Genomic DNA, 22,177 nt, shown 5'->3' on the forward strand with positions numbered 1-22,177 from the left:
TGTGTGACTGGTGAGGGTGGAGGTGAAGTGGATGTGCTTGAATCAGGAACATCAGAATTGTCAAACAAAAAATCAAACACATCAAAGAAATTTGAGTTATCAGTCTTTGACACAGAATCATCAGAATTCGCAGAAGTAGAATTAGTTTTGTTCTCCTTATCCTCATCCTTTACTACTTTACTTGCACATGAAGTAGATGTGCTAGAAACAGGAACATCAGTATTTTCAAACAAATCATCAAATATGTCAAAAAAATTTAACTCAACATGATCCGGAGCAGAAGCATCACAAGATGTATCATTAATCTTAACATCGGAAACAAAGGAGTTATCATTTGAAACATAAACAACAGGTTCAGAAACATTTCCTTCAGCTTCTTGCTTTGACTGATCTAAGGATTGATCTGCAGGGGAAGTAGAAAGGTTAGTACTTTCAACATTAATAAATCCTCCTGAAACAAAACCAGATGGCTTGCCGTAAACCATGAATGGTTCGTTGGCAATCTCCTCTTTAGACAAAGGTTGATACTGATATGTATAATTATAAGGAGGAGGTACATTATCGTATCCTAAACCCTTTTGCTGGTTTCGTTTGAACTGCAGGCAATGGTCAATCATGTTGGCAACTACCTCGCTTGATCCATCAAATTTTCTAAAATGAAAATTTGCAGTTTCAAATTGTCTCTTTAATGTATCAAGCTCAGTAATTAACTCATCATTTTGTCTCTTAATATAATCATAAAGTTCATATTTTTCACTGTATTCTGTCTGAATTCTCCTAAAGTCCTTTATTTTTGTCTCTAACTGGGCCTTTAAGGGGTTTATGTCCTTTCCTGAGTTGATATCCTTCATATCTCAGGTCCTCAACTTCTCTTTTTAATAAGTCAATTTGTTCCCGAAGAAACTTAATCGTAGTTTTACAAGATGGATTACATGAAACTTCATTGACTGGAACGTTTGAAGAACTCATTTTTTTTGTTTAAAAAATATGCCCTTTGACTAAAAACTCAAAAGTCAAATTTAAAAAGTCAAACTCAAAAGTCAAACTTAAAAGTCAAACCGAAAAGCTAAATTTGAAAATTTAAAAGTTAAACGAGAAAGTCAAAGTTTAAAGTCAAAGGTCAAACTTTAAAAGTCAAAGTCAAAATTTTAAGTAAAAAGTCAAAAATAAAAGTCAAAAATTAAAAACTAAAATTTTTGGTTGAAAATGGATTTTAAAAATAAAAGAAATTGATTTTTGGGCAAAAAGTGTTAAATTTGCGAAAATAAGGAATCGAAGGTATTGTATTTGAGTTAAAATTCGAAGGTTTGAAACAAGATTCAGCTTAGCCCAACTGGTAAGGTGCAAAGGAGGAAGGATCGGGAGACCCAGGTTCTATCCCCGGCAACAACAAAGCGTCTCCCCCTTTTTTTAGTGTATGCGAGGACGAGGCCGATGACGCGATGCGAGGACGTGCGAGGATCAACTCCGAAGCGAAGACTGAGGCTGCTGGACCGCAAACTCCGAGGACCGGCCGTAAACTCGCCGGCGGAACCCTATCCGTAAACGTCGCCGCCGCCTCGCTGGTTACGACCAAAAACAACGTTTTTTCGACTTTGAAGCTCCAAAACTCGATCAAAAACCCCTTTTTATCAAAAACACGAAGAACAAACCCCCCATAATTTTCAGAGATCTATCCAAAATCGCAGAAATCTTTCAAAAATAAGATCAAATAAGCTCCAGATCTGACAAAAATGATTGATACAACCAAGCTCTGATACCAATTGTAAGTCCCCAAAATCTTCTTGTGTATCAATCAGATCCGTTTGATGGTGCGGAATCCCAATCAAACGGATGATTTCAGATCAAATAGAAGAGAATGAAAAGAAGAAGATGATGAATCTTGTATGTATTTATATGAATGAAGATCCGGATACAAGATTCACACACACTAACACACACTCTCTTTTCTCTTTCTGTAGAACACCTTCAAATACACACACTTAAGCTCCTCTATTCTATTACAATTATGCACTCCTCTCCCTATATATAGTAGACATGAGAAACATGGGCCGTAAATGGGTTTACGACCGTAAACCTGTTCACGGCCGTAAACACAACCGTAAACACGTATACGGCCGTAAACACCAAGTTGTTTACGGTCCAAGACACAAAAATACATTTTCCTAGAAAAGTAAAGTATAAACCATATTTTTGACCCAACACTATGTGATGGATACGCGAGTTGCCGCGGAGAGGCTGAGTTCGGTCGGTGAGGTACCGATAGTGCGAGAGTTTTCGGATGTTTTCCCAAAGTACGAGTTGCCGTGGAGAGGGCATTCAGGTGGCTGATGAGACGACAGTGGTGCCATTAGAGGGCATTCAGGTGGATTCGAGCCTGAATTACATCGAGAGGCCGATCGCGATCTTGGATCGAAAGGTGAAAGTTCTGAGGAACAAGGAAGTGCCCCTAGTTCAGGTCCAGTGACAGCATCGGAGAGGGTCCGAGCTAACTTGGGAGCCGGAGTCGGAGATGCGGGAGCAGCATCCAGAGTTATTTGCGGAGCATGACTTCGAGGGCGAAGTATGATTCTAGTGGGGGATAATTGTAACATCCGGATTCCCAGGTATGTCATTGTAAGTATTTATTTTGAGGATCATTGAGCTACTCGACGAGTTGGCGCTATAACTCGTCGAATAGAGTCGGGCTGGCCACGTGGGTTTAATGATCTACTCGACGAGTCGGGGAGCAGACTCGCCGAGTAGGCGCTGTGAGCTAAAACCCTAAATCCCCGGGTTTGGGGCCTATATAAGGATAAGTATAGCCTCATTTGCGGCTCTCCATCTGTGTCCTTTCTTTGAGAGAAACCCTAATCGCCCCCTTGAGCTTTTGAGAGAGTTTTGAGCCATTGTTTGAGATCTTTGGTGCATTTTGGTAGAGGGAAAGAGGATTCCAAGCAAGGATTGTGAAGGAGTTGCTAGATCTGATGCTTTGACGTCCAGGAGCTTCTGTTTAAGGTATAAAGCTCGTACCTTTCTCTCTTGTATGGATAGATCTTATGGTTTTAGAGTTAGGGATTCATTTCCATCTTATTTTGGGGACCTTGAAGGTTTTGAGCACCTTCTTAGAAATAGACATCAAATCTGGACCTTGTGAGGTCCCTAGAGTCGAAAGTCCCCTGCTTTATTCATCCATGATAGCCCCTTGAATGAAAGACTTCTTCTTAAGCTTGTTCTTGGCATTTTAGCTCTTTAGTGCCATGCATGAACGTAAAGCTCGAAGCTTTACGTGACATTCGAGCCTAGGGAGCCTAGATCTAGAGTTTGGAGTGATATATCTGCTCTAAAACATCTGAATGGGAATATAGACTGGATGCACTCGCCGAGTCCATGAACTGACTTGACGATTTCCTTGGGGTTTGTCCCGATAAGTCTGAGCACGTTGTGACTCGACGAGTAGGCGGGTCTACTGGACGTGTAGAGTTGGTCTTCATAGGGTCCCTGAGGGAACCAGCGAACTCGACGAGTCTCCCTAGTGCACTCGACGAGTCTAGTCAAAGTTGGACCGTTGACTGGAGTTGACTTTCGTTGAGTTTTAGGGTTTGGTCAACATTTGGACATTTGGACCATTGGAGGGGTAAAATGGTCTTTTCCCCTTCTGAGAGATTATAGGAAGGGATTAGTCTAGCCTATGAGAATCGTTGTTAATTGGAGGTAAATTACTTTATGTGATTGGCGGAGGCTAGATCAGTATTCCGAGTTCGAGACTTTCTGAGGTTATCCGAGGTGAGTCTTCTCACTATACATTACCTAGAGTGGTATCTATGTGCAGACCGGAGGGTCTTATGAGTATTTGTATGTTTGATATTTATGTGCTTTGCGTTATATGTATGCTATGTGTTATATAGACCGGACCAGAGGGTCCAACGACTTATGAGGCCAGAGGGTCCTCGATCAGACCAGACCGGAGGGTCCAACGATTTAGACTGGACCGGAGGGTCTAACGAGCTAGACCGGATCGGAGGGTCCAACGAGCTACGGGAATGGAGGGTCCCGCTGAGACACAAGTAACATACACGTTTTGAGATCGTGTTTTATATAAATAATATTATGAAATATTATGTGATATTGAGTATTGAGTTCTAACAGATAGTTTTTACTAGAAATAAGGTAAAACTATGTTTAGAATCACTCATAAATTATTGGAAGTCTTATGAGATTCCAATTAAAAGCTAAATAGTGAAATTTAGCGAAAATATAAAACTTGAAATAAGTAAAATTTTATTGTTGAAAGTTGTAGATAATCTCTTTAGAAACATATAGGCGAAAACCGCATCGAAATCCGAGTTATAACGAAGAAGTTATGACCAATCGAAGATCCGCGATAAAACCGGCACGGTGCCGAATGACGTAAAAGTGAGTTTTTGATAAACTACTTTTTAGCCTTAGTGATCTAAATGAAAGTCGTAGTATTCGTTAAACCGAGAAGTTCGATAAAAAGAATGCCAAAATCTGACTTCATATGAGGAAGTTATGATTTTTACAAGTTTCAGCTTAGCAGTAGACAGCTAAAAACTCGAATTTTAGATCGAGTGATTTTTAGCCGACACAACCTAAACGAGAATCGAAGGTCTCATCATTAGTAGTACAACGGTAAAAAGTCTGACGAAAACGGACGTCGGATGAAGAAGTTATGAATTTTTAACGGATTTACCAGTCCCGGTCTGTTAAAAATAATAATATAAAAATAAAGTCAAAATTTTCCGACGAAGTCTAAACGAAAGTTGTAGAGCATAATTTTTCTCTACGCGTGCATATAAAGAACGTCAAAAACGGAGTCTGTATGAGAAAGTTATGGATTTTACAAGATTGGGCACATTTTTCGAGAAATTTCGCATGAATAGTGATTGCCACGTCACCCTCGCTCGGAGTTGGCCACGTGTCCGAAGCTGCTGCGTGGCACGCCCGAGAAGCGACGCGTTTCGCACAGATGTCCGAAGGGCCACGTGATCCTCGCATGCCACACGTGATCCGACCCTCGTGTCCCCCTCCCATTGGACCGAAGCAGCCGACCCGATCTGAAGCCAGAAGCCGCGTCATCCGACCAATGCGAAGCGAGCACCTGTCCGTCCGAGCCTCGCCCTGCTGCCACCTGGTCCGAACCTCGCAGCCGCGTGCCCTCCTCTCCTCGCTTCGGATCCGAGGCTCGCACCTATATAAGGGGTGCGAGACCTCCCGGTTAGAAGTTTAAAACTTGGCCTTTTTCACCCCTTTTCAACATTTTCTTGCATTCCGACTTCCCCCGAAGCCCCGGTACTTATTCCAAAGCCCGAAACGCGCCCCGAGATTTCCGAGAAGCCCAAAAAATTTATCTTTTCGGTTTCGAAGCTCTACCTTCGCAGAGCCCGGTTTTCAATAAAACTCTCGGTTTTCAACGAAGAAAGTCATATTTAAAGCCGAAGTGCTGCCCAAATTACTATTTTGACCCCCGGTTATTTCTCGGTGAGTTTAATATATAGGAACAATTGTATGTTATGTGTTATATGTGCTATGTGCTTTTCCATGTTATCATCTCGAGTTGTTGTATCTGCTATTTTATAGCAAGGCTGTACCTCTGACTTGAAGTGTATGACATAAGCATCACTTGGGTATTGGTATGAACCGTTGACCATGAAGTGTATGACATAGGCATCACTTTGGCTTCGGTAGTATGCTAAGATAAGGCTGAAAGCCTAAATATTCTAGCAAAATGATATTCTTGAGTATTTATTGTGCCATTTGTGCTGAAACTTTATTGATTTTATATCAAGTATGGAATTTGTTATGTCTCATTGATTAATATGGAAAGCTTTTGCATTATGCCTTTGTTGTTCCTTGTTCCTCTTTGCTTCTGGCATATTGCAGTATATATATGGCATAACGTTATATTGTATCTATTATTGAACTCACTAAGCGCCACCGCTTACCCCTCTCAATGTTTAACTAATTTGCAGGAGATAAGCATCCAATATAGTTATATACTGGTAGCAGATTTTTGAATAGTTTGAAACTACTGTATTGATAGAAGATTTTCGAATAGTTTGAAACTATTGTATTTTGCACTCCCATATGTATAAATCTATAGAATCCTGGGAAGTTATGTAATATATAACACTATGAGATAGTGGGTTTGTATCCAGTAGTTTGTAACCGTTTTATCAATATAAAATATTGTTTTATGAATATGCATGTAGCATGTTTCAGAATAACAACTGTCAAATATGAAAGTTTGGGTCTTTCAGAAATATGAAAGTATAGAAAGGGGTTCTTTCACACAGTGAGCAGAGGGTCATACCGAGTTGTAGCCTCGAGTGGCTTATGTGTTGTATGTGGTATTTTGGGGAATTCACTAAGCATTTATGCTTACCGTGTTATGTGGATTGTGTTTCAGGTACTAGCAAGGATCGCGGGAAGGCGCCGACATGATTTGTACACACTGGCTGAGGATTAGGTTTTGAGATTCTGGGATATGTTTTATTGTGATTTGATACATGAGATTTTGAGATTTTTATATGAGTTTTATTGTGTTGGAAAAATGAAAAATTGTTTTAAAATTTACGTCGTTACATCATCATTTCATTCATTTAAATGAAACTAATGGTTTATACATCAAACAGATTACAAAGGAAATCTCACTACATATACTCTCACTCTCATATGAAAACTAAGAACAATACAAAAATCTGTAAGAAGAAGTATGAACAAACCCTAAACTAAAACGTAGAGAGAAAACTGAGAGAATGAACAGTTCACACACTAAAAATATATAGACTCTTCATGATAAGTGAGAAGGATCTAAGCAACATATACCCCAGATCATATCACCATCGGGTATAACCTCCAACCCGCGTGTAAACCCGATACCTGCACAAACATAACACAACACACCCCCACAAATATACAAAATATGCAAAACTTACACAATAATTTATAATTAGTGTTTAGGTTTGTAATAATACAAAAATAACACTTCTCAACAGCAAATATAAAGATAATATATAAATATGAATTTTACCACTTGTGATGTTAGACAATGGTGTGTTCGGGGAAGAGTTAATAGGTAAAACATTACTAACATAACTTTTAGGTTTTTTTTCTTTCTCGAAACATATGAAATGTCACTCATTTCAATATGTTTTATTTGATTTGTGTTCTTGGTTAAACACATGTGACTCAACCAAGTAATCTTGACTCTTTTTTTGTGTGTAACCTAATATTGGGCAAGGATTCATAGAGAAAAGAAAATGAATTGGTTTAATAAATAGGAATTAATGAACTTTTTATGTAAATAGTTTAATGTTTACATTGACTCAACCAATTGCAACAATTTACAGCCATTTGTTTTATTTCAATTGCAAAAGTGTTCAACGTAATTAAGTCAGGATCAAAAGACAAACAAAGGTTGCCTTTTTAGATGACTAAACATACAAAGTATATTATTTAGCTTAGAAGTGTTATATTTGATAATAACATATAAATGATGCCTTTGATATAAGACATGGAATCAAGTGTTGCAATTTTCATTCCTATCAAAATATAGTCAATGACACATTATAATACAACGTACAAAAGAGATTTATTATATGTTTTTTTTATGTCGTATTAACATTTTACTTGGGTCAAAATGGTAGTAAGAAATCTAAAACAGGTTACTATTACATTTTATGTTTGATAAATATATAATAGATTTTATATAAATAAACTTGGGTAAATATCTTATTTTATACAAAAGTTTTATAGCCTAACATGGGTTAACAATTTATAAAAAAAATAGTTGGTAAAAGTTGAACTCTTAGTTTAAATACACATTTTCTTCGCACTGCAACGCCTATATGTATAAATTTAATTAATATTATAGTATTTAATATATATGCAATTAAATCAATATTCACAGATCCTTTATGTGTGCCTTTTCTGCTATTTGAAGCGCCACCTATTTACATAAGTGGTACATATTAAAAAAATACATAAAAGGTCCATACTTGAAAGAAAATGACCATGTACCTTCCATTAACAAAATGTTAAGAAAACAGTCTTCTAAAAGAGATCTAATAAATTTCTGACAAAAGACCGAAATACCCTTCAAGCCTCAAATAGCATAATTTGCTTCTGTTTTTAGAATTCCATCGAAACCACGTGAATATGAAATTTTCTCAACTCAAAGTATTGCTATTTTTTAAATTATTTCCAACCATATACAAAAAATACCCTTTATTCAAAAGTAGAATTCTATAATTGGGTAGGTTTATAAATATAAAGTTACAATGACTTATTACATAAATGAAAGTAGGATGCTATTTATTATTTACCCGTGTCATTGCCAAAATGTTGTTACATGTGTGCAAACCTGTTGTGGCATTCTACTTTTGGGTTTTCTGCAGATCCAAAAAAGGGTTGAAATTCAGACAAAAAAATAATAATTATTATTATAAATTATAGAACTTGGGTTAGGGTATAAACTCACAACAGTGGCATTTTCCTCATCAAATGTGGCAGTTGTCATTGTCTTGTTTGTTGAGCCATTCCTTGAGTTAGTTTTTTCATGGTCACTTTAGCCAAGTCCTCAACACAGGTTAACCTGCAATTACCATTGTTTTCAGAATCACTAATTTTTTTTGTATAAAATGGTTATAAAAAAAGGGAAAGAGATAAATAAAAAAAAGACTTATTATAAAATGAAGATATGATACCTGAATTTCAACTTCTTTAGCAATCAAAAAGTCAAGCTGAAAGAAATGATAAGGAAAATAAGTTTCTCTAAGCTCTACAACACCTTATTATAAAATAAAAATGCATTGTTTCCATTTAGAAATTCCAGATACGTAAGAATTCAAATACAATATCCAAACTTCTTTTCAAGAATCTGGTATTCATCCAGTAGTTAACGAACCTATAACTTGTGCAAACAGGTTTGGATCAAAAGTTGTCATACTCCTGTTAATTGATATATTGTACACAAAACCTTCAACAAGTATTATGAGGATTCAAAAGCATCACCATACAAACAACCAACTGAACCAACATCTTTGCTAGAGAAATTGGGTTTTCCTTCAATTTTTCTCCTTCAGAAGAGATGACATGTTGGAGTAACTGCCTTCATGTCCAAATCAAGATTCTTCAACAATATCTAAAAGGGAAAAAGAAAACCAACATGAGAATATGTATCTGTATGTATGTGTATATACACCATTACAAACTCACAATTATACATGTGGTACACACAGATTCAAATGTACTTCAACTTAAAACTTGAGAATTAAGATTTGGCATTGCATGTATTTCATTTTCAACAAGTAATCCAAGAACCTCCATAGTCCAAGGATTAGGTGATTGATATGCTAGAGTGCCTTTCATAAGCCTACACATGTTAAAAAGTAAACTTATCATATATCGCACCCAAGTCAAGAAGATGAAAAAAAACAAAATTACAAATTCTCCAGCAATAAACGCTCTTCAGAACTTGTCTGTATGAGCTCAGACCTTAGAAGAACCTGTTGCATTCCCAAATAAGAAATTAGTCCAGGTTTATATTACCATATTTAAATCCATCAATGAATAAGGCACAAAGAACCTAGAATTATATTCCATAACTGCATCCCTAATCTAATAAAAAAAAGGTCAAAGCCAATAAAACTGTAAGTTTAATGCAACATAAGAACTTCACACCAATAGAGAAACAACGACATTGGGAGGATGAAAGAAACTTGTATTTGTACCCGTAAGTGAGAGATTGAAGAAGAAAATGAGGACATTACAAGGAAATATTAGACCTTTTGGCTTTAATCGATTGTTTGCTTGGCCGATTCTCAATCGATTGTTTGATAATCATCACTGAAAGGGTGCATGATAATGGACATTCAGTTCACGTAGCTCCGAAATCAAACAATCATATTTTCAAAACCGTTTCTTAGGTTTTTTTGGCATCGATTGAAGTAGAAGGGAATGATTTCTTTGTTTCTTTAGGTTACGATTAGAAGGAGAGATAGAGAGAGTAAATGACGAAGGACGGAAGCGACATTAGGTAACAGGTGTCTAGGTCAAAGGATGATGTCAACATATAATCTAAGAGTGTAGAATATAGGATTGAAATGCAGTCAATAGCTATGATTTCTTGAGTGTAGAATTAAGGGTTCTCTTTTAATAATATTTAGAGATTCTCCCACAATATTGAGTTGAGTGTATGGAAACCTACAACATCTTCATATCCATTCCCAGACAGTTTTCGCAAAGGGGCACCTGAGTAAAATATGATATGGGATTTCATTCACCTCCCTACAGTATGCACATTGGTTTGTTTCCAAGGTTATACCTCGTTTAGTTAACTCCGTTGCTACATGTATCCTCCCCAAATTCTCTCTCCAGACAAAAAACAAACGACTTTTATAGGGACTTCACGTATCCAGTCGATTTTTGTAACATTCCGTTTGTTAAATAAATAAATAGATAAAGATTAATAAATGAATCATAGTCTTAAAATATATAGTATTTAGTAGGGCGTTGGTTTTTGGGAGCCAAATGTTATTAATTGGATTATTCGTGGGTTCAAGTGTAAATTCGAGACCTATTTTGTAAAGATTTTTAGAAGACAAGGGGTGGTTGGTAAATGGTAAGTATTGGACCTATGATGAAAGGATTTTGAGAACTGAGGGCTATTTAGTAAGTTACGGATTTAATTTGAAAAGGATTTTAGAAGTGGGGGTATGTTTGGTAATTATAGGGATTATTATGCAAGGAATTTATAGAATCAGGGGCTAAAGGGTAAATATTGGATTTAAGTTGAAGAATATTTTGTGAGGAGGGGCTGATTTTGGAAATGTGACACAAGTTGAAATGAGACCCGGGTTTAACCCCGTATCCCATTTTCCCTCTCGTTTGGAGTATCGGAACCCTAAACCTATCATCCAGCCGCCATGTGTGAGGTTCACAGCCGCCACCTCCCTTTTAGTTTTCCATCCGTGCTCCGACCAGTCAAGCCCGCTGCCGCCGCTCCTCGCCATCAGAATGCCACCGTTGTCGGCAACGTTGTGAACAAACGAGAGGTGCTTTGAAGACCAAAGGAGGGTTGTGTTCGTCGTGTGAGGGTCGGGAGCCACTGGAATGCACGATTCGAGAATCTGTCATCCAGAAGCTAGGGTTTTGTCTGCGAGACTTTAGCAGTGTGAGTTGAATCCTCTTCCAGTAGGAACGGGTCTAAGGCACCAATGCCGGCCCGTGTAGTTTATATGTTCTTGATAGGAACACGGAGTGTGGGCGGGGCCCGTATCTCATTATTTCCAGAGTATAGATATCAGTCAGATTGTTGGATTGCTATACTTGTTGTCTGTGTGATACTGTATATGTTTGTTATGTATGTGAGTGTGGGCGAGGCCCGTATCTCATTATTATTCGAGTGTGGGTGGGGCCCGCATCTCATCATCAGCTGAGTGTGGGCGGGGCCTGTATCTCATCATCACTTGAGTATGGTCACTAGTATAATGGTAGGTTGTGTATTTGTTGTCTGTGTGATACTTGCATGTGTTTGTTTATGTATGTGAGTGTGGGCGGGGCCGTATCTCATTATTATTCGAGTGTGGACGGGGCCTATATCTCCTAGTCAGCGGAGTGTGGGCGGGGCCCGTATCTCCTTGAGTGTGGGCGGGGCCCGTATCTCTCAGCAGCATGATTATGTGTATGGTATGTGGTAGTTTGGGGAGACTCGTTAAGCTTCGTGCTTACGGTTTTTAGTTTTGGTTTCAGGTACTTCGATTTTCAAAAGAAGGAGCTCGGGATGATTGCAGAGCACACACCATTTTTTCAGGTTGGGATGTTTATACTCTGATATATTTAACAGAAGTTATGATATTCTTGAGATACACGATTCATGATTTTATATGTTGAAAGATAATTATGATTTTATTAATGATTTGAAACGAAAATTTTAGACTGTATTTTTTGGATGTTTCAATTTTATCACAGAGAACTAGATTATTTGGCCAAACGATCATATGTTTGACAATGTCAACGTGGTATTCACCATCACCCAATAAATCGCATCTTCGTTTGTGCAACTATGCTATCGGCTGAAACTGACCCAAGGACGAAGAGAGTGTCGCAAGTTCGATGGAATTAGGAGTAGTTTTCCAGTTCGATGAGTGTCGCAAGTTCGATGCATATGTAGATTTAGCTTGATACTCTATTTCGAATTAAGTATGCATATATGTATGTATTTATTGGTTGATTTTGTATCAAAGGATAAACATAGTTTATAATAATGTTATATGATTTCAAAGACGTCACACTTTGACATGAAAGGTTCTCAATGTATTAATATAAACATAATTTGAATCAACAATTTAAGATATATATATATATATATATATATATATATATATATATATATATATATATATATATATATATATATATATATATATATATATATATATAGGGAAAGGTTATTTGGAAAACAAAAAAACCCTAAAAAAACCCCAAAAATCATAAAAATGCATAAAAAAATACCTAGAGATCACAAAACTTTTTTTTGACATTTTTTATGAAAAAATTGCAGGTTTTTAAAGAAATTCGTTGAAAAAAAATTTGAAATTTTTTTTTTTTTATAAAAAAAAAAATTGATTTTTTATTTTTTTTTCTGCGATTTTTTATAAAAAAATTTCAAAAAAAAGTTTTGTGATATCTAAGTATTTTTTTTTATGCATTTTTATGATTTTTAGGGTTTTTTGTTTTCCATAGAACCTAAACCTATATATATATATATATATATATATATATATATATATATATATATATATATATATATATATATATATATATAGCAAGGAGCTTATAAAAACATAGTAAAAGATTGTTATTAGTTATTATATTAGTTATTATACAACATAGTATGTGGCAATCCTGTTGGGTTAATCGTTTATTTATCGGGTCACAGGTACGAGTCATTGGATCACGGTTCAATAGTTTTGGTTACAGGTCAATGGGTCATGATCCTGTAGCTCACGGGTATTGGTAACTGATGGAGGATATCCACAAATAATAAACATGGAAAATAAGAAAGTTTACTTGTTCAAAAGCAAGACCGATTCATGAGGGGTTTTATTCCATATCTAGCTTTACTTTAGGAGTAAGTTTTGAAACGTGATTATGATCTATTAATTAGATTAGATAGCATAGTTAGAGTAGTATATATAGCAGTAGCTTTCCATGCATTCGTTGTAACTTTGTTTATCGAATATAAAGAACAAGTTTTCGTTCACATACATACGTGAGTAGTGTGTGTGTTTTAAAGGGCCTGTACCAACAACTGGTATCAGAGCGAAGTTTGAAGAGGGTCGGTTTGAGAGTCGACTTTCGAAGGCGACGAGCCTTCGGGCGCGGGGCTGCCATCACAGCGGAAGTCGGGTGGTTGGCAGTGACCTTTTATTGCGGGGAGCAGAAAACTGAAGGTCTTATCGCACAAGGAGGTTCGAGACTGCAGAGGTTGTGAAGGTGCTGGCGTTTGTCAATGGTTAATGGCAGAGAAGGTGTTTCAGTTGGTGGGTTTCTTGTCGGCTGTCTTTAGTTTTTAGTGGTGTCCGACAAGGTGGTGCTTCCAGCGGTAGGTTGTGGTTATGTCACCGGAAAATGGAGAGAGTTACCGGAGATGCGTGAGAAAACGAACAGAAAAGATCCGTCAAAGCAGGTGGCTTTGGGTTTGTTTCGTTTTGCCGGTGAAAGAAGACGGGAAAAGCGGGTTGCTTTGTTTTCTTGATCGGTGGAAGAAGACTCTCGTTTCATAGAAGTGTTGGTGAAAACGGATTCTGTGTGTTGACAAACAACAGCCGGGTATGGAGGACTTTGGATGTGACCGAGGTGAAGGTCGGGTGTCCGGGAAAAGTCGGGATTGTATGAAGGACTTTGAATGTGACCGAGGTGAAGGTCGGGTGTCCGGGAAAAGTCGTGATTGGGTGAAGATTTTGGACGTGACCGAGGTGGAGGTCGGGTGTTCGAGAAAAATCAAGAATCGAGTTGGTTCGCAAAGAAAGTGATTAAACGTTGATGTGAGTGAAAAGTGTGAATAAACGATTAAGGGGGTGATTGTTGGGTTAATCGTTTATTTATCGGGTTACAGGTACGGGTCATTGGATCACGGTTCAATAGTTTTGGTTACAGGTCAATGGGTCATGATCCTGTAGCTCACGGGTATTGGTAACTGATGGAGGATATCCACAAATAATAAACATGGAAAATAAGAAAGGTTTACTTGTTCAAAAGCAAGACCGATTCATGATGGGTTTTATTCCATATCTAGCTTTACTTTAGGAGTAAGTTTTGAAACGTGATTATGATCTATTAATTAGATTAGATAGCATAGTTAGAGTAGTATATATAGCAGTAGCTTTCCATGCATTCGTTGTAACTTTGTTTATTGAATATAAAGAACAAGTTTTCGTTCACATACATACGTGAGTAGTGTGTGTTTTAAAGGGCCTGTACCAACAAATCCTACCTTATATTTGCTTTTCGAACTCTTGACTTTCACATTCTTCGAATACATGATAAGTATATAATCTAATGATATATAATTTATAGTTTTATTCATATAACAAAGTACCATGTGTCTAATAATCAGGCATAAGAACAAATATTGTTTCTTATAAAGGATGATGAGAGTGGGATGTTACATCATGTCTATGATCATAAACAAACAAATATAAAGGATAATGAAAACAAATGTCACATGATCAGGTATATAATAGAAAAAAAATATTGTTTTAAATAAAGGATAACAAAAACTTATTATTTAATAAAAAAAAGTTATATACAGTACATGTATAAATATGTATGCCATCTTACTATACAGGACTAATAAATAAATATGATAAAATGCATATATAACACACTGCATGTTGTAACACTAGTAAATATGGTTGAATCTGCATGTTCCCAATTTTAACTACTTATATCCTCAAGCCTCATTTAGGACTATATTTTTCGATATATTAAAGTAAACATTTCGATACATGAAGGTAAACAAAAAGATCACGATTACTTTTAAACAAATAGATCAGGATTACTTTTGATTGTAAAGCAAGTTTATGCATAAGAAAGGAATAAAGTAAAAGTTGATAAAACAAATATTTGACTTCATATTCATTTCACTTGGGTTTAAGTGTCATCATGCCCAGACCCAAATGGTGGGTGATAGGGCGACCGTCTAAGGCTCATCGTTCCAAAAAGCCCAAAATTTTATAGGATATGTAATATTAATATATAGACATTAGTCTATTTTTAAGAAGAAAAAAAATATAGGAAGTGAGGAGCCAAATTCAAAGGCCCAATTTTGATACATATGCTAATCGTTGTTGAGAGAGAGAGAGAGAGAGAGAGAGAGAGAGAGAGAGAGAGAGAGAGAGAGAGAGAGAGAGAGAGAGAGAGAGAGAGAGAGAGAGAGAGAGAGAGAGAGAGAGAGAGAGATCATATTCTATTTATTTTAAATAAATCTTAACAAATACAAAAAATAAATATAAGGGATATAATGGTAATTTCAACTTTGACAAAGACCAAATTTACATTTTTTGACGCATGGGGCAGGTTGAAAACATTTTTTTTTACTAAATCACAGGGACCATTCTTGTAGTTTACTAAAAAACAGTGTGTTTCATGTCCCGTTCTATTTACCATTCACCATATTTTTCCTTGTGAAAAAGACTACAAATAGATGAATGTTTACGATGGAGATATAATAAAGGTTACCTGAAGTTTAACATAATTGTTAAGAAAAACCTTTTTGGCAAGCTATTTCAAGTTTAATATTATCTGTTAGTGAAAGAGTTATCATGTGAAGAGATTTCAAGTTCTCACCAATATAAGTGGCAAAATAGTTGTTCGAGCTTTGATTGAATTGTCAACTCCAAATCCTTTAAGTAAATGGTGGCGATATGGGGGCAATTATATTAAAATAGAGAGACTATATTCAAAGAGAGGGATGAGGGTGGTGATGTGGAAATGTGGATATCCGAGGAAGTTTATGTGGGAAAAGGGTGTTCATCAGGGAAGATGATTGAAGGGAGGGAAGATGAGAGAGGAAAATGGAAAAGGGTGGTTGTGGGACATTATAGAAGGGGCGGACGACGATACAAGCAGATGGTCTCCTATGATGGTGCATGTGATTTAAAAAAAAATAATGATAAACTGTACCATTTGGACGACCTACATTGAACTGTCACGTAGGGTAAATTGCGGGCACTTACAAAAATTTAGGCATTCTAATGTTTGAATCATGTATCCATTTATTGAATGTCACACCCAATCACTAGGTTCCATTCAGGGGCACATGTGATTTCAATAAGAATAAGATTTAGGAACAACGATGGTGGTGATACGAGATGCAAAAGAGAGGTCGCCGAAGGTAGTGCTAGGTGCGATTGAAGATTGTTTGTTTGTTGGAATGGTGAGAGGTGAAAAAGGAGGGAGAAAATATCAAATTTGTTAAAAAGGATAAAATAAGGAAAAAAAGATAAAGGAAGGTGTAAAAATCTCATTTTATAATGACTTAATAATTAGTTATTAACAGTGTTTGTAAAAATCGCATTTTTTAAAACCATAATGACTACCACTTAAGTAGGAAGATATTTAATTTCAAAAGAAAAGAAACTAAAGTGAAGGCCTTATGAAAAACCAGAAAGACCGAAACTAAATCCAAGGGACTATTAGTGTCATTTACTCGAAAGAGTAAACCCAAAGACGAAAAAGTAAAAACAACTGCAAAGCCACTGGCAGATGACACACATCCGAGAAATGCTCCGGCCTCCGGTGAAAATGTGGCGGCACCACCGCTCAATCGACGTCCATATGACAAACGCCGCCACAATGCGCCACAACCCTTCTCTATATTCTTCTCAGACTCTATCAGTGAAGGCATTAATCATCCCACTCTCATCAAACCCTAACGCACTCTTATCATCACCAGGGCCACCACATCAATCAGTAAGGACGAATCCCCCTCGCTCTCCCATAAACATTCGCCGATTATCGTATCCATCATCTTCACCAATTGCACTGACGGGATGTGGGTATTTTGGTTATAGTTCGACATCCACAGCTGCTAGATGTTTTTCTTATTTCTCGTCTTCCTCCTCGTCCCCATCGGTGTCGGTGGCTAATACAACTGAGTGGCATGAACCTATTGCGGTGACCGAGGTTGATGATTCATATAATGATGGTGTGACTGAGGAGGACCTGAAGCCTTCAATTCCCGTCAGAGCTTATTTCTTCTCTACTAGGTATGATAACGGTGTCCTAAAAACTGTTTTGGTGTTCCACCTTTATATTGTTTTTGCGTAATCAAATTGTGTAATTGGGAGTGGTTTAAGGATGTGTAATATCCATTTCATTCCGTGGTGATTTTGTGCAGTGTGGATTTGAGAAGCTTAGTGGACCAAAACAAACCTAATTTCATCCCGCCTACATCACGCATGACTAACTATGTCGTCCTGAGGTTTGGCAGCACCAAGCCTGAGCTTATTGTAAGTCCATCCCCGTCATCATTGTTGCATTTTCATTGTTCTGCATCCTTCTATTGGCTAAATTATTAAGCACATAAACTGAATATCTTTTTACATCTTTCTGTATTTGGTTCACATTTGTTGAATGTTCATAACCTGTCTGTGATAGTCATATTTACCATCAATTTGCTAATGTTTTTCAGGGTTCGGCTGCTAGTATAAGTGGGAGCGATTGCTGTTATATGGTAGTCTTCCAGTATGGTTCAATCGTCTTGTTTAATGTTCGTGATCATGAAATTGATGGGTACCTGAAAATCGTTGAAAGGCATGCTTCAGGATTGCTAAATGAGATAAGAAAAGATGGTGAGTTATATTATTTGCATGCATTATATTCATACTGAAATCTAAACTTTGTGAGTTTTATCATGGATGATACTCAGAATATGAGGTCAAAGAGAAACCAACCCTGAACACATGGATGCAAGGTGGATTAGATTATATAATGCTGCAGTATTTGAATACTGATGGGATCCGTACAATTGGCAGTGTTCTAGGTCAGAGTATTGCTCTTGATTACTATGTTCGCCAGGTATGTTGATTTTAAACTCCAAATCAAGTTCCTCATTGTTCAAAGAAATGCAAATACCCATTTCATTATATTCCTTTTTTTAGGTTGATGGGATGGTTGGGGAATTCACTGATATTAACCGTGGTATGGAAAAAACTGGAACTTTTACAATGAAGAGGAAAAAATTATTTCAATTGGTGGGGAAGGCAAATTCAAATCTTGCAGATGTCATTCTTAAGCTTGGACTTTTTGAAAGGTACAAATTGGGTCATGAAATTTCTGTGTTTTGTTCATGTTGAAGTTGAACAGTTTATGAAAAATGTTGTGTTGTTCATGTTCAGATCTGATATTGCCTGGAAGGATGCTAAGTATGCTCAGATTTGGGAGTATCTTAGAGATGAATTCGAGTTGACTCAGAGATTTGCTACTTTAGATTTTAAACTGAAATTTGTGGAGGTAAATTATGAAATTATCATTTGTTTGCTCACTTTATTTGTGTGGATGTGATGGTGACACATGATTTTCTGATTCTTGCAGCATAACATTCGTTTTCTTCAAGAGATCCTTCAGAACAGAAAATCAGATTTTCTGGAATGGGTCATTATTGTACTCATAGTTGCTGAAATTCTTATTTCTGTTTATGACATTGCTCATAAGTCTGTTACATCTCTATAGCACATTTTTGTATATCACTTGGAGATAGAAGAGAGTTCTTCTCTAAACTTCCTAATGTTCAGGTGCAATGTCTATACATACATATAGAGGGTTTTTTACACATTCTTTTTTCGTTATCCATATGCTTTATCAATGTCTCAATCTTCCTTTTTCTTGTAAATTGATGTTTCGAACATGCTCTTCAGATTATATTATTCATTCCTCTTTTAAATGTAAAATAATAATAAAAAGGTTGGGTGTTGTTGAAATGTTCAATTTTATGCGTGTGACTTTGTCTTGCTATTATTATGTGTAAAATAATAAAGTACATTGCCTATATTGATAAAAAGAGTAAGTTGTTCTTTCTGCATTAAGTAAAAAAGAAGCAGCGCCCAAGGCTTTGATATAAGCCTCTTGCTCAATTTTTGCAACTTTTATTGAAATAAAGAAACTAGAAGTAGTTTCTGGTCCAAAACAATGATCATTATAAAGAATCTTAAAAACCATTAAAAACCTTTGTTAAGAAGAAAGTTATGGAAAAATGTACTATAAATCCTTCAGAATTTATTAACACTAAAACACTCAAACAAAATGCTCAATTTATTGTCTCCACGGTTGGTGAGTTCTGCTGCAGGGGCCGCATATATTGGAACTCAATTTGCAGGAGTTGATGAAGAGGAGCTTTTCCATTTATACCCTTCTCAACACTACTCTGCAGTTCTCCCAAAGGTATAGCAGCAAGAAACCCCTTGATAAATTCCTTACAACAAGATGTCCCTTTACATATAATGCTTGATTGATCATCTTCCACATTGTGGATCACACTGTCTTCATTAAACTTCAAAATGTAAGCTTTTTTACACCCTTCAGCTAGCCTTTCTCCCAACGTGTCAATTATATACATTTCTTTGTTTTCTTTTTTTAAAACAAAGAAATGGTCATTCCAACTCACTATGTAAACGCGTTCTTCTAAACTCGAATCACCATTTTCAATCTCATTCCATATGGTATCAAAACACATTGCATCTTGCAAAAGATCTAATTTGTTCATCATGTTTTCAAGCTTAAAAAACCCAACATACGATTTCTCAGATACCACCTCCAATGGTCGAATTTCTGCTTGTATGACTGTTTCTAGGTCAAAATGCTGGTCAAGAAACTTCCCTTTATGGATATCTTCTTTACATAACTTTCTCCATTCTCTTGATCCATCTCTTATCAATTTATCAAATTCACATCTTAATGGTAAATTATTAGGGTTTTTATGCAGCCAATCAGCAATCACTGTGGCGATGACTGTACACGCTCCTTCACCTAATGCTTTCTCACTCCTCTGGTCAATTGTAGCCAGGAATATATCTGTCTGAAGTTCCAATTTTCCATCTCTGCTTTTTACCCTTTTATTTTCCCACTTTCCCACTTCGAATCTATCACTTCCCGTGAATTCACTATTTTTGATATCTTTTTTTACCGAATCTTTCGGTTTTAGGTATGACATTAGGGTTCTTCGTTCGTTATCAATGTCATCACCTCCACCTATCTCTTTATTCAAAAGTGGTGCATCTTTCGGCTTTTTAATATTCCATGAGAGAAGCCTTTTTAGCTTTATTTTTTCTGTGTATTCGTAACCTGAAGTCTGTTGTTTATCTTGCTTTCGGTATTCGATTCCTTCATGTAAAGATTGACTTCTTAATAGCTCCAACATCTTTATCCTCTTATACCCTTGATCAGCTCCTTCTTCAGTTTCAGATTGTGAGTTTTCAATCTCCATTTTCATGTTCTCTGTCTTGTTTCTTGTTTGATTTTGAAAATTTACACATGAAAGCAGCGATGGGAGGAGATGAGTTGGAGATATCGGATGCACGCTGTTTTCGGTTTGCAGTTTTTGAACTTCAATAATCTCGAGTTTTACCTGTAATTTTGATATGTTTAAGGTCTAATGGAGGTATAGAATCTAGCTATGATTACAAATGTTTTTACCTTTAGTTTGGCCTCATGGGTGTAGCTACCAATGTAGCATTTGACCGGAAGTTTGACCGGTTTTTCTGAACAGTTGGTGAATTCGGCCACATCCATTTTGATTTTAGCCAATATATCAGCTTTGTTGTTGGATTCAACATCGATTCCCTGATAATTTTCAATGCATATTTAGATAGTGATAGAAAAAGGCTAAATACAAGAAAAATAAGAAGTAGCAATGTACTTTTGTTGATTTGTTTATTATTGCATCCTACTTTCGTTTCTACTCGTTACAGCATTGCATGTTGCAATGTCATCCTAATATAATGCAATTTTAACTGCTATAATTCGATAGAATTCAAAATATAATGTCTTAATAAGAAAAAAAAAATGAAAGGAAAATGCTAAAATTGGGCAGAATTGATTTCTCCAATGGCCAGTGAATTCAGTAACATCTATTATGATTTTAACCAATAATATATCAGCCTTGTTGTTCAATTCAACATCTCTTCCCTACTTCCTAATAGTTTCTATGCATATTTAGATACTGATAGAAAAAAAAGGTTGAATACAAGAAATTGCATCGTACTTTCATTGATTTGATTATTACAACATCCTAATTTCATTTCTACTTATCACATCAAAATATGCTATAATCTGGTAGTTTTTTTAAAGTGCAATCCTTGATATGGAAACAAATAATAATAATAAATAAAACAACAATGCTTTAATAGAAAGAAATGAAAGTAGGATGCTATAAATACTTACATGAACTTGAAGGTTGATCTTCCAGCTTTTAAGATTCACTCCCTTTGTGTCCAAGTTGTTACAACGGTGCTCGAAGCCTTCATTCCAGCAGACACGTCCATCGGGGCCCACTTGCTGTTTCGAGGTATAATCTTTTTGATTTGTGATTCGAGGTACATAACCTCTTTTGGGAATTCCTAGGTTTATATGTACCTGTACCTTATATGTATCTTTGTTTGGAATATCATCCATAACTAAACCTTCAAGCTCACAGATTTTGATCCGGAGTTTGAACTGCTTAGCATCTGATAATGAACAAAGCATCCAATTCCTCATCTTGATTTCACTCTTCTCTAGTATTTGATCTTTTACTTGAATTGATGGGATGAACAGATGCAGATTTGTTGATCTTATCTTTTATTGTGATTTTATTAGGTTTTTAAGGGTGTTTGACATTGGAAATTAAACACAATGTGTACAGTTTCAAAGTCAACTTCTTGATATGTTAGAAAATTTTAAAAAATGTTTTTTGTGATTAAAAAACAAGAACATCTCACGTCTTTATGACTTGACTTCTTCAGTACCTAACCTACTCTCATCTCATTTTAATGCCTTGGCTTCTAGATTTTGTTGAATTCAAATATGAGATTATGCTTCAGTATAATTATTTAATCCCAAGTTTTGTTGGTTACATCTAACATGAATAATAATAAGGTTTTATTTTAACACGTGAAAAAGATGAATAAGACCA

General features: G+C 36.2%; 2 protein-coding genes across 2 annotated transcripts; one reads left to right on the forward strand and one right to left on the reverse strand.

Annotated features, from left to right (window-relative positions):
- Positions 1-16,693: 16,693 nt before the first annotated feature.
- Positions 16,694-18,843, forward strand: LOC145161199 (protein RETARDED ROOT GROWTH-LIKE-like). The gene is made up of 7 exons (XM_079080699.1): positions 16,694-17,276; positions 17,408-17,519; positions 17,702-17,861; positions 17,939-18,087; positions 18,171-18,322; positions 18,408-18,522; positions 18,604-18,843. The coding sequence occupies exons 1-7, from the start codon at positions 16,774-16,776 to the stop codon at positions 18,739-18,741; spliced, it is 1,329 nt and encodes a 442-aa protein (XP_078936825.1). The 5' UTR covers positions 16,694-16,773; the 3' UTR covers positions 18,742-18,843.
- A 252-nt stretch (positions 18,844-19,095) lies between these two features.
- Positions 19,096-21,873, reverse strand: LOC145161200 (uncharacterized). Its single transcript, XM_079080700.1, has 3 exons — positions 21,448-21,873; positions 20,701-20,847; positions 19,096-20,632 (listed from the first exon to the last, which is right to left on the reverse strand). The coding sequence occupies exons 1-3, from the start codon at positions 21,760-21,762 to the stop codon at positions 19,316-19,318; spliced, it is 1,779 nt and encodes a 592-aa protein (XP_078936826.1). The 5' UTR covers positions 21,763-21,873; the 3' UTR covers positions 19,096-19,315.
- Positions 21,874-22,177: the final 304 nt, after the last annotated feature.

The sequence above is a fragment of the Lactuca virosa genome, chromosome 2 (assembly GCF_052849685.1).
Source record: "Lactuca virosa cultivar CGN04683 chromosome 2, Lactuca_virosa_CGN04683_v6, whole genome shotgun sequence".
NCBI classification, from domain to species: domain Eukaryota; kingdom Viridiplantae; phylum Streptophyta; class Magnoliopsida; order Asterales; family Asteraceae; genus Lactuca; species Lactuca virosa.

Bases quoted from the DNA above. Each gene is read 5' to 3' on its own strand.
- LOC145161200 (XM_079080700.1), bottom strand. From the start codon at position 21,762: ATGAGGAATTGGATGCTTTGTTCATTATCAGATGCTAAGCAGTTCAAA. The intron at 20,848-21,447 runs GTAAGTATTTAT...GAAAATTATCAG, and splicing joins AGATCAACCTTCAAGTTCAT to GGAATCGATGTTGAATCCAA. The intron at 20,633-20,700 runs GTAAAAACATTT...TCAAAATTACAG, and splicing joins CCCATGAGGCCAAACTAAAG to GTAAAACTCGAGATTATTGA.
- LOC145161199 (XM_079080699.1), top strand. From the start codon at position 16,774: ATGACACACATCCGAGAAATGCTCCGGCCTCCGGTGAAAATGTGGCGG. The intron at 18,088-18,170 runs GTATGTTGATTT...TCCTTTTTTTAG, and splicing joins TTGATTACTATGTTCGCCAG to GTTGATGGGATGGTTGGGGA. The intron at 18,523-18,603 runs GTAAATTATGAA...TGATTCTTGCAG, and splicing joins TTAAACTGAAATTTGTGGAG to CATAACATTCGTTTTCTTCA.